Source organism: Neofelis nebulosa, chromosome 9, assembly GCF_028018385.1.
Source record: "Neofelis nebulosa isolate mNeoNeb1 chromosome 9, mNeoNeb1.pri, whole genome shotgun sequence".
NCBI lineage: Eukaryota > Metazoa > Chordata > Mammalia > Carnivora > Felidae > Neofelis > Neofelis nebulosa.
Window position 1 is genome coordinate 112385077 of NC_080790.1, and position 12177 is coordinate 112397253.

At 48.1% G+C, this 12177-nt stretch overlaps 1 protein-coding gene across 2 annotated transcripts; it reads left to right on the top strand.

Moving 5' to 3' along the window:
- Window positions 1-1079: 1079 nt before the first annotated feature.
- On the top strand, window positions 1080-11751 carry SNRPB (small nuclear ribonucleoprotein polypeptides B and B1). Of its 2 annotated transcripts, none has more exons than XM_058685099.1 (7): window positions 1080-1237; window positions 4035-4186; window positions 7056-7167; window positions 9454-9606; window positions 10150-10288; window positions 10607-10732; window positions 11466-11751. In XM_058685099.1, exons 1-7 carry the CDS (start codon window positions 1235-1237, stop codon window positions 11474-11476), a joined length of 696 nt encoding a protein of 231 aa, XP_058541082.1. In that variant the 5' UTR covers window positions 1080-1234; the 3' UTR covers window positions 11477-11751. The 2 variants fall into 2 exon arrangements, with proteins under 2 accessions (XP_058541082.1, XP_058541081.1); XM_058685098.1 differs by having other exon boundaries at window positions 11598-11751.
- The last annotated feature ends 426 nt before the right edge of the window (window positions 11752-12177 follow it).

A 12177-nucleotide genomic window follows, 5' to 3' on the forward strand; every position in this document is an offset into this window, starting at 1 on the left:
CTTGTCCTCGTTTGTGGAAATTGACAGGCCGATGGTGGCTAGGACTGGCATGGTAGCCGTGGAACAGATGACAACAGTCAGATTCAAGGCATTTTGTAAGTGAGGTCCCCAGGATTTGCTGACTGATTGATTATGAGGTGGGGGAGAAATAGAGGAATCAAGGATGCTCCCAAGTTTGTCATTTTGCTTTTTGTTTTTTAACTCGAGAAACTCCTGAGATCGGGAACACTGGTAAGAAGTGGGTTTGGGAAGAAAAGGGAATCCAACAATCAAGAATCCAATTTTCACTGTGTTAAATTTGGGATACCTATTAGACATCCAGATCAAGCAGGCGATGGATGTAAAAGGCCAAGAGTTAAATGAAGAACCCAGGGTCAGAGGAATAAATTTGAGATTCCTGAGCATTTACGTAATATTCAAAGGTCACAGGACTGGGTGGGATTGGTTGATTGACTCATTCATTCATTCATTCATTCAAATATGTTTTGAGCCCTTGTTTTGTGCTAAGCAGTGTTCTAGGCATTGCACTAACAAAAAATACAGAAAGGAAAATCTGTACCCTCAGAATTTCCATTCTAATGGGGAGGAAAAATAACAAATATATAGTATATTAGGGATCATTGTTAAGGAGAAAGGTAAAGCAGGGATGGGTGGGAAGGCTGCAGTTTTCAACAGGATGGCTAGGGAAGTCCTCAGTGGGAAAATGTTATTTGAGCTTAAGTCTTCAAGGAAGTGAAGTTGTGCACATACCTGGAAGACTAGCATTCCAGGCAGAGGCGACAGCAAACGCAAGCATGCTAAGGTAGGAGCGCGTCAAGCAAGTTAACAGAAAAGCAAGGGCGGTGGCTTCAGTAGAGCCGAGGGAGAGTGGTGGGAGATGGGGACCAAGACAGAATGGGCCGGGACATGGGGTGGAGGACACAAAGGAAGGTGTGGAGGAGCATCTCAGGAACGGACTGAAACTAGGAAGGTGACCAAACATCTCCGCGAAGTTCAGCTTGACGTTAGCCCCGCCCCAAGCCCCGCCCCAAGCCCCGGAGGGCTCCTTGCTCACAGCTCCGCCTTTTGGCCGGAACTCGTGAGCCCGCGCAGGGACCGGAAGTAGCTTCCGCCCGACCCCATTTTATACGAGGCCGCTCTTCCGGTAGCGGCGGCGGGAAGCGGACTACTGGCGGGCGTCTAGGCCTCTGCCGAGGGGAATCCGGCGGGAATCGGAGCCATCAGAACCGCCACCATGGTGAGGAGGCGCAGGCGGGGGGCGCGGGAACTTCCGAGTCTGTTGTGGAGTGGGGGCCGCGACTGATCGGGAGGAGGTCACGGGTTGGGGGTTCATGGCGGTGAAGGCCCGGGCCGCGGCCGCCCCGTCCGGGCAGGAGAGACCCGGACCTTGGCCATTCGGCAGGGTGGGGGAGGGGAAGGCTGGAACTGAGGAACGGAGGTCTGAGTCGCTCGGTGGTGGCGAGGATAGCACTCCGGCCCTCCACGCCGCTGTAGCCACAGTGCTTGGGTTCCTGCAGGCACGAAGTAAACTTTTGCAGAATAAATGCATGTCTGGGGTTTCGGAGCAGGCATTAGAGCCGCGGGAGGAGTGGGGAAGACCCGGTGAGAGACTCAGACGTGTGAAACGGGGTCTGAGGAGGAGTTGCGGAAAGAGGTGGGGAAGACTTGTGGCCGAATCTAGAGAGAGTGCTTGGGTCCGGTAGATAGGAGGGACTGAGGGTGAACGGCAATGTTTGGGGGGAAGAATTCAGCTCGTTTGTTCAGCGTGTCTGTGTTTTAAGTATGCCTGACTTTTCAGGCCCTGGAGCTACATAATGAAATGCTTCCTTCCTTCACCCAGTTCACTTTCTCGGTGGGGACACAGATAATCTAATCCAGAGTGATAGATAGGTAGTTGGGCATTACGTAAGAGTAACGGCAAGGGAGGGGCGGGGTAAGAACGCCGTCTGGAGTAGAGGACTCCTCAGCAGAGCCCTTAGACGTTGTTAGAAGTGTCTTCCCAGCGAAAATGGAAGGGAATATTCTAGTTTGGAAGGACTACAAGAGCAAAGCAGGAAGGGTAGCACTATTGAAAGTTTCTGAAGGAGGAAGAGAGGAAGAAGGCGGGAGGAATTTTACGTGCTGTTACATACAATCCTGTGGATGATGAGGTATACCAGTCAAGGATTTAGCCAGCAAAATGACACAAACTTAGTTGTGTTCAGAAAGATCACTGTGTTCTGTAGCTGTTACACTTGGGGGAACCGAAAGCAGGGAATTGTTTGTGGGATTGGTTGGAAGAGTGGGCACTGGATTCAGTCTGTCTAGGTTCCATCCCGGCTTCCTGGCTGTGAGACAGGACAAGCTGCTTATCCTCTCCTGGCTTCAGTGGCTGTTGTCTGTAAAATAGGAATGACAGTTCTGATTTCTCGAATTAAATGAGATGTGTAGTGCTTGTCACAGTGCCCGGTACACAGTGAGCACCAAGGAAGCGTTAAGCTATTACAAGGTAGACCATAGAGGTTCAGATCTGTGTGGCTAGAAGCTGTGCAGTTACAAGCCGGTTAAAATAGTCGCTTGAGGGAGAGTAAACCACATAACCAGGGTCTCCAGGGTGTCAGTCAAGGTTCTGATCCATACATTTGTGGGCTCAAAACCCTGTTCTGGTCCAAGCTCACAGAGATGAACAGCAAGCACGGTGCCTGCCACAAAGAAGGCACTTGGGTGAGTTAGGACTGGCCCACACCAATCAGGCTGACAGGAGACTGATCTGCAAACGAAATGCCAGGTTGTTTATTTCTAGAGAGAGCGAGAACTGCCAAAGACATCTGACAACTTGCTCTGCAAGATCTATTTTGTCTCTTAGCAAAGCTACATTGGAATCCGGGCTACAAAGTAAAAAAGGTTGTTGGATTAATAAAGAAGTGAAAGCAAGTTCTATATTCTTCAAGACCATTATGTGTTCGAACTGATTAGCGCCCTGACCACCAGAAGGTCTCCCTCTTAAGGGTAGTCTTGGAGGCACGCCCATGTTTTTCTTTAGAGATTCCATGCCTCTTGCCTCCAAGCCGATCATCTCCTTTCTGATGACGGATTTCTCATTGATTGGATTTGAGTGCCAATCATTCCAGCACCTGTTTTACTTGGTCTTTAATTTATTTATTTGTTTATTTAAAAAAAAATTTTTTTAATGTTTATTTTTGAGACCGAGACACCCCGAGTATGAGCAGGCAAGGGGCAGAGAGAGAGGGAGACCCAGAATCTGAATCAGGCCCCAGGCTCTGAGCCGTCAGCACAGAGCCCGATGTGGGGCTCGAACTCACAGACTGCAAAACATGACTTGAGCCGAAGTCAGATGCTTAACTGACAGAGCCACCCAGGTGTCCCTTTACTCTGTCTTTTAAACGGGCTGTGGGTGTTCCATGGCACTGGAGTCACACACCTATAATCTGCACAGTGGCAGATGGCTAATTTGGTGGAGGGGAGGGCTGGATTCATTTGGAGGTAGTTTTCACCCTCACCCCTGATACTGACACAGCATAGACATAGGCAATTGTAATATGCCTATTCCTAAAAAACAAAGATGATTTTAGGGGCGTCTGGGTGGTTCAGTCAGTTAGATGTCCGACTTCGGCTCAGGTCATGATCTCGTGGCCCGTGGGTTCGAACCCCGCATCGGGCTCTGTGCTGACAGCTCAGGGCCTGGAGCCTGCTTCTGATTCTGTCTCTCTCTCTGTCTGTCTCAAAAATAATAAATCATAAACATTCAAAAAAAATTGAAAGTAAAGATGATTTTTTTTTTTTTTTTTTTTTTTTTTTAAAAAGATTTATTTTAAGGGCAGGGAGTAACCGGGAAGTGGGCAGAAGTTAGGGCTGAGCACAGGGTGATGCGGGGGAATTCCCAGGGGAGGGCTGTGGCTGGAAGACAGAGCTAAGACTCGACGGAGCAAGATAGCCTGGTGGAAAAGAAAGTCACAGCTGAAGGTTTTAGGAAGCGCCGGGGATATATAGGTCCAAGACAGCTGGCCTCTCATCCCGTTGCTTTCTCCTTACAGACCGTGGGCAAGAGCAGCAAGATGCTGCAGCACATCGACTACAGGATGAGGTGCATCCTGCAAGACGGCCGCATCTTCATTGGCACCTTCAAGGCTTTTGACAAGCACATGAACTTGATCCTCTGTGACTGTGATGAGTTCAGGAAGATCAAGTGAGAAGTGGGCCGCACGGGGGGGGGGGGGGGGGGTGGGATGTGAGTTGCGAGGGAAATGGAGCGGGTGGGTGGGCCAAGCGACAGGTGGTCGATGTAGCTGTAGCTGGTTCCTTGGTCTGCTCTCCTGCGTTAGAGGGCAGATTTAAATGGGGACGTTGGACTCCAAGAAATCTTCCTTAGCCCAGCAAGCCTCGCTCTCTAGTTCTAGCGGAGTACACGTTGTAAGGAGGGCTGCTAGGCTTTTTGTTTCTCTGTGTGTGCCCCTGGGTACTGGGGTAAAGGGCTCTCATGTTCTCCCCACAGGTGTGTGAGGGGGGAGAGCTTGATTTTCTGGCCTCATTGCCTATTTGTAAAGCTGTAGCCTAAAGGGCTCTCCCAATGCAGCCTGGTCTGAAACTGCTTTAAGAAGCCTCTGACCCTCTTCAGGGTAAGTGCTCAGCTTCCCGTGTGGGTTTGGGGCCAGTGATTTTTGTTGGCGTTTATAGACACAATCAGATCTTTTCTACTTTTCTACAATTCTGTATGCAATTGGATAGCTCCTTTGTCTCACGCCTCACAGATCTTGAGCTTCTGGCCTCTTAAAAGACGTGGGCTAGCTTGTCGTGCGTATTACATTCGAGGCATCTTGAGGCCCAAAGAGGTTATGTGACTTCCATGATCAGTCAGCTCTCTTCTGCCCCATGCAGTGGTCCATATTAGGTTGTCAGTGGCTGTGATTTCCTTTTGATTCCCCTTGGGGCTGTTGTTTTCTTTTTGTGGCAAGAGGTCAAGAAGTACAGGATACAGTGTAATAAGGATGGCCAAGTGCCAGGGACACAGTAGAGAGGGGCCAGCAGATCAGTGTAGAACTATTCCAAATGGTCTCTTCTGTCTTTTATTTATTTATTTTTTTAAATTAAAAAAAATTTTTTTTAATTTTTTACATTTATTTATTTTTGATAGAGACAGAGCACAAGTGGGGGAGGGGCAGAGAGAGAAGGAGACACAGAATCCGAAGCAGGCTCCAGGCTCTGAGCTGTCAGCACAGAGCCCGACGCGGGGCCTGAACTCACAAATCGTGAGATCATGACCTGAGCTGAAGTCGGACGCTTAACCGACTGAGCCACCCAGGCGCCCCTAAATTTTTTTTTTTTGAATGTTTATTTTTGAGAGAGAGAGAGAGACAGAGCATGAGCGGGGGAGGGGCAGAGAGGGAGGGAGACACAGAATCCGAAGCAGGCTCCAGGCCCCGAGCTGTCAGCACAGAGCCCGACGCGGCACTCGAACTCACAGACCGCAAGACCATGACCTGAGCTGAAGTTGGACACTCAACCGACTGAGCCACCCAGGCGTTCCATCTTTTATTTTTTTTAAATGAAATTATTCTGATAATTAAAAAATGTCTATTAGAAGATACATTTTAAAAATACATAAAAGTATATGAGGAAAAATTTAAATACCCAGAAAGGTTTTTTTTTTTTTTTTTATGAAAGAACAATACATGTTTTTAAGTAAAAAAAACAAAAAACAAAAAAAGAAAGAAAGAGAAAATAAAGATAGGCCCAAAAGAAAAGGAAGAACTATCTACCCCCAGAAAACTCTTAATTTAATATAAAAAATATCATTAAAAGGAAACCTTTAAGTTTTTTTTTTAATTAAAAAATTTTTTTTAAGTTTATTTATTTTTGACAGAGAGACAGAGTGACGGGGGGAGGGCCAGAGAGAGGGGGAGAGAGAGAATCCCAAGCAGGCTCTGCACTGTCAGCACGGAGCCCTGTGTGCGGCTGACCTCATAAACCGTGACGTCATGACTTGAGCTAAAACCAAGAGTCGGGCGCTTAACCGACTGAGCCACCCTGGCGCCCCAGAAACCTTTAAGCTTCTAAAAATCCAGGCATTTTGTCTTTCCTTTATTCTTAGGATATTGGTTTTGGCTTTTTCTTCCCTTCCCCTGTCTTGTTACGGTTATTTTATTTCCCAGTTTACATTTACAGCTGACCCTCGAACAACCCAGGAGTTGGGGTGCAGACTCCACACCATTGAAAATCCACGTGTAACTCTTGACTTCTCCCAAACTGAACTACTAGTCTACTGTTGGCCAGGAAGCCTTACCAACAAGATAAACGTTTGATTGGCATGTAATTAGTGTGTTCTGTTTTGTATATACTGTATTCCTGCAGTAAAGTAAAAGAAGCGTTTTTAAAAATCATAAGGAAGAGAAAATACATTTATAGCACTGTATCAGAAAAAATCCGCATCTAAGTGGCCCCGCATGGTTTAGACCCAGGTTGTTCAAGGGTCAGCGGTATATTTTGTTCATCCTTTTCTGGTTGTTGCATTGGAACTTTCTGTTTTTGTGCTTTGAGGATAGAGGTGTAACTTCTATGAAGCTATTTTTCCTTTCTTCTACTTCTGAGGTGACCTGAGGGATGGAGTTAATAGTTCTGCGGGGTTGACTTCGTGGGGGAAGGATGCTTGCGCGCAAGAGGGCTGACTGGGATTCGGTCGACTGGAGTTGTTCAGGCTGCCTCTTCACACAGACGAGGCCTTAAGCTGAAGGGAGGGAATAGGGTAATGGCAAAGAAGAGTGGACTGAGGAAAGACCTTCACCATGGTTACAGAGTAACATTTGAGCCAGGGCTGGGCTTTCTTAACTCTTGTCCTATCTCTTGGCGAGTGCGTCCTCTTGGCGTGGGAGACAGCCACCTAAGGGGTTATGAGTCAGCCTGTGAGGACTGTGCAGAGGAGTTGCTTTAGAGAAAGTTTTTGTACCATTTGTCGAGAGATACAGTGTAAAAATCTTGGAGGCCCCTAGGCAGGTGAACGGGAGCTTTACCCCCTTTCTGATGCTTACTTTTTTTGTTTCTTTCCCTAAACCCATCCCCAGGCCAAAGAACTCAAAGCAAGCAGAAAGAGAAGAGAAGCGAGTCCTTGGTCTGGTGCTGCTTCGCGGGGAGAACCTAGTCTCCATGACTGTAGAGGGACCTCCTCCCAAAGACGTAAGTCAGCGTAGAGCCCAGCGCGCCAGTGCAAGGCCAGGAAGCCTTGGAGAAGGGAGCCCCTGCTGTGAGCCAGGCTCTGCCTTAGCTTCTTTGCGTTTCATTGCATAATTCACAGGCATCCTCAGATTTTTGTCCTCCTTTTACAGACAGTAGAATCTCCAAGAGGTTACCCTCTAAGTAGGAAGTAGCGATGGGGAACTAGAATTTGAGGGTTTCCAACTTTAAAGCCTCTCTTCCTCAGTTGATGTACAGAGTGAGTCAGGACAAAAGGCACTTAAGGCCATCTGGTCAGTTCTTAATGTGATGGCAGTCTAGCTGGACAGTAAAAAGTCCTAACTCCAAACAGCAGAATGTATATATTTTGTACAGTTGGAGAAAACTAGTTAACATTTATGAAACATCTGCTGTGTGAAGCACTTCAGTATTTTAGCCACTTCTCGTAAGCCGTTTTTTGAGATAAATCATTCCCACTTAAGATAAAACAAACTGGGGTTAGCAACTTGCCCAGGGTGTCTCAGCCATTAAGTGGTGAGGCTGGCATTTGATCCCAGGCAATCTTGGTTCTGTAAACACCAGCCTGCACTTAGAAATAGACTAGACTTTAGAGCATCTAACCAAGTTTTCTTGTTTTCGTTTTAAGACATTCATCAAAGAAATAATTTTTCGGGGCGCCTGGGTGGCGCAGTCGGTTAAGCGTCCGACTTCAGCCAGGTCACGATCTCGCGGTCCGTGAGTTCGAGCCCCGCGTCAGGCTCTGGGCTGATGGCTCGGAGCCTGGAGCCTGTTTCCGATTCTGTGTCTCCCTCTCTCTCTGCCCCTCCCCCGTTCATGCTCTGTCTCTCTCTGTCCCAAAAATAAATTAAAAATGTTAAAAAAAAAAAAAAAAAAAAAAAGAAATAATTTTTCTTATTTTTGTCCATGTACATTTTTTTTTTAACACATAATATGTGTGTAATACTGTGTTCTGCTTTTTCACTTAACATTGTAAACATTCTTCTGATTGCTGTATTTTTTTCTTTTTCTTTTAAGTTTGTTTATTTTGAGAGAGAGAATGGGGGAGGGACACAGAGAGAGGGAGAGAGAGAATCCCAAGCAGGCTCCACACTCAGCACAGAGCTTGAACTGTGAATTCATGACCTAAGCTGAACTCGAGTGGGACTCTTAACCGACTGAGCCACCCAGGCTCCCCTGCTGTATGCTTTTTAAAAGGCATGTTAATGACTTAAAAATATTCCCTTAAGTGAGGACAGAGTAGTTATCCTAGCCATCTCCCTCTCTCTTTTTTAATGTGTATTTAATTTATTTTGAGAGGGAGAGAGCGGATCCCCCAGGGGTCGGACTCCCCAACTTTGAGATCATGACCTGAGCGGAAATCCGGAGTCGATGCTTAACCAACTGAGCCACCCAGGTGCCCCCTAGTCATTTCTGTCTTTTTTGGACTCATACATTGAATCCAAAGGGAATAGGGAGCCTTTCCAATTATAAATGCCTGCAAGGGGTTTATCACATTTTTTGGTTGAAGCATACGTCTGTATTCGTAACTCCTGGTGTCTGTTTCCAGTAGAAGTTGCTACTCTAAATCTTCATGACTGCATTTGGTTTTGTTATAACCCCATCATTTACAGGTGAGGAAACAGCCCCAGAACTGTGGGATTACTTGCCCACTGTCACCTGCTAGGTGAGAATCAGAGCTGGGACTGGACTTCATTTCTCTTTGATGCCAGGTCCAGTGCTCTTGACTACTATACCCCCTTTTTTTTTTTTTAATATTTGTAATTTTAATTTTATTATATTTTAGGGTGTGCCAGCAGGCAGGGGAGAGGGACAGAGAGAGGGAGAGGGAGAATCTCAGACAGGCTCCACACTCCCCATGGAGCCCGACACAGGGCTCGATCCCATGACCCCGGGATCATGACCTGAGCCGAAATCAAGAGTCACGTGCTCAACTAGCTGAGCCACCCAGGAGCCCCTGTGGTATATACCCTTCTGAATGGAGCCCTGGCCCTTTGTTGGTTTAATTTTCATAGGAATGCACGTAGGTTGAGTTGTGGTGTGTTTTCTCTAGACTTACTCTTAAGTTTCTCTAGCCTGCGCAGGGGTGACAGCTAGGCACATGATCTTGGATGGAAGAGGAATGTCATTAACGCGTGGGTGGCTAGGTAGTATTTTTAAGCTGTTTGGTTTGATGTCCTATGAATCTGAGGGCCTCTCTTGGCAGTGGTGTTCCAAAGTGCACGGATTCTCTAGGCCCTAAGCATTTTAGCATATTTCTTTATTTTTTAGACTGGCATTGCCCGAGTGCCACTTGCTGGAGCTGCCGGGGGCCCAGGGATTGGCAGGGCTGCTGGCAGAGGAATCCCAGCTGGTGTTCCAATGCCGCAGGCTCCTGCAGGACTTGCCGGGCCAGTCCGTGGGGTTGGTGGGCCGTCGCAACAGGTAAGGGGTTGGGGAAGGGCACCAACTTCTCGTGGTTAAAATGAAGGACGGAGAGGGGCCCCACAGTTCGGGAAGAGTCCAGAAGGACCAACCTGTGACTCTCAGGCCGTCAGTATCTCATTGTCCTTCGTATGTAGTCCCAGACTCCCGTGAGAAGGGAAACCGAACGTTGTAAATTAACGTTGATGCTACTGAAGTAAAGAGATGCATGAAAGGTATTTTGGCCAACCACATTGGGGCAGAATGTTTCCACAACAGCATGTGAGGGAATGCTCTCTTACAACCGGTTATCCGTCATACTTGAAAATGCAGTTGCCTTCTCTGATTTGGAGTGGGCCTCCTCAACTCCGGTCTAGAAGGTGGGAATTGAGCATTCAGGCTTGATCTTCTCTGGCAGGTGGTTTCAGATAGCCTGATGCCGGGAGTTGCAGCGTGGGGGATCGATTGGGTGTTGGCTCCGTCTTAACCACATTGGGGGCAGGAGAGTGGGATGTTGCATTGCTCTCTGCTGTTCTGCCTGACCCCGATCCTGTGTCCTCTTAGGTGATGACCCCGCAAGGAAGAGGCACTGTGGCTGCTGCTGCCGCCGCCGCCACAGCCAGTATTGCAGGGGCCCCAACCCAGTATCCACCCGGCCGTGGGGGTCCTCCCCCACCTATGGGCCGAGGGGCACCCCCTCCAGGTGAGAAGCCTGTAAGGAGACCCCTGCTAATTGATGGAAGGTGCCTGCGCTGGATTCGTGATGAGACATAACGTTGACTGAAACTGGTGATGAGTTTGTGTAATTAAGCAGGATTACTCTGAGATCCAGCCTTGACTGACTGACCACGGAACTAGCTGGACAGGAGCCATGGGGAGCCCCACCTCTTTGGCTCAAGGCCCAGAGACTGGGAGGGTAGAATGGTCCATCCTCAGAACTTGGTGGACAGTTTTGTTACGTTCCCTGCTACCTTTTCAAGACAGACACTTGAGCTGTGTTCTTGGGGCTTTTCTCTCGTAGGCATGATGGGCCCACCACCTGGCATGAGGCCTCCCATGGGTCCCCCGATGGGGATCCCCCCTGGACGGGGAACTCCGATGGGCATGCCCCCTCCGGGGATGCGGCCCCCTCCCCCGGGGATGCGAGGTAAGTGCCAATAGCAGTGATTTGGACTTCCTTAGAGAGCATGTTGGGATGGGGAATGGAAGGAAGGTTGCCTTTTGACCGTACCCTCTGGGCTTTCAGGCCTTAAGCCTAAGGATATGCACTCTTAGAGGGCAGCTTTGTCCAGCAAGGGAGGAGGGGAAAAGTAGTTCTGAAATTGGCCTTCCCTCCCTCTTAGAGCAGTTAGGGCAGTCCTACACCCGGGTACTTCTCAGTGTCCACGGTGGTGTTCTCAGGGCACTGTGCGATCGTGCATTCTGAGAGTCCCCCACAAAGGTCATGGGATTGTCCTATGTCCTTTGGCTTGACAATGACTGGTAATGAAGAGCTTGCCGTACTACTTATTATGTATATCTCTCTAACTCCAATTTGAGAAATGCTGACAGACTCGTCCTCTCACTTTGTAGATAAGGAAATGGGCCCCGAGAGCTTAGTGTCCTGGCTCCCAGATTGGTGTTCTTTGCAGCAAGCCATAGTGGTCTCGAAGATAACCCACAGCCACACTGGTTGACCCCTGTGTCTCTAGTTCAGGTTTTTTGTTGATGGGTTTTATAAGCCTAGGAACCCAGTCTGTCCCAGAGAAGTCCCTAGTTAGCATATATGTTGTATATGTCCCTCTGATCACCGGGTAACTGCAGGGTGTGGGAGGCTGGGGTGGGGCTGGGGATTTGAGTTGCAGATCAGGCACTGACTAAACTTCTTACTCTTACTTCAGGCCTTCTTTGACCCTTGGCCACAGAGTTACGGAAGTAGCTCCACAGAGGCGTGGGCCCGATTACCACAGACCTGTTTGTTTGTTATGCCGTTGTTCTCGGAGTCTCACGGGATTGTCTGGTTTCCCTTTCAGGGCCCCCTCCCCCGGGAATGCGCCCACCAAGGCCCTAGACTCATCTTGGCCCTCCTCAGCTCCCTGCCTGTTTCCCGTAAGGCTGTACATAGTCCTTTTACTTCCTTGTGGCCTGTGAAACTAGTTTATAATAAACTCTTAAGAATATTATAAACGTGTCTGGTGTGTCTGTTCAATTTTAGAAAGCCTTTGTTATATTGGGTAGTTAATAGAGTCAGGAAAGGTTGCCTTGGGAAAGCTAGCCCTAATCTCTGCTGCTTCCCTTATGAAATATTTTACAGCGCATTTGCAGAGAAGCACAGACCTCTCTCCTACTGAGAGAATTAGCAACATTGAACTGCGAGACGTTTCCACGTATCAGACTGGCAAAATTAGTTTGTTGAAGTAAACACTCACATACCCTTGGCGACAGTTGTGAGTTGGCAGATCCTTTATGGAAGGCACTCCTTGATAGCCTCTTGTGCATTACTTGAGATTATATTCATTTTTATATGATAAGGTAGGAGGCAAGTAGTAAAAATGAAAAACAATCCCACTGGAAGAGGAACAGTTTTGGTATGACTCTCCCACCGTCACCCGT

Excerpts from the sequence above, each read along its gene's own strand:
- SNRPB (XM_058685098.1), top strand. Across the intron at positions 9,607-10,149 it reads TTGGTGGGCCGTCGCAACAG|GTGATGACCCCGCAAGGAAG; the intron begins GTAAGGGGTTGG and ends GTGTCCTCTTAG. Across the intron at positions 10,289-10,606 it reads CCGAGGGGCACCCCCTCCAG|GCATGATGGGCCCACCACCT; the intron begins GTGAGAAGCCTG and ends TTTCTCTCGTAG.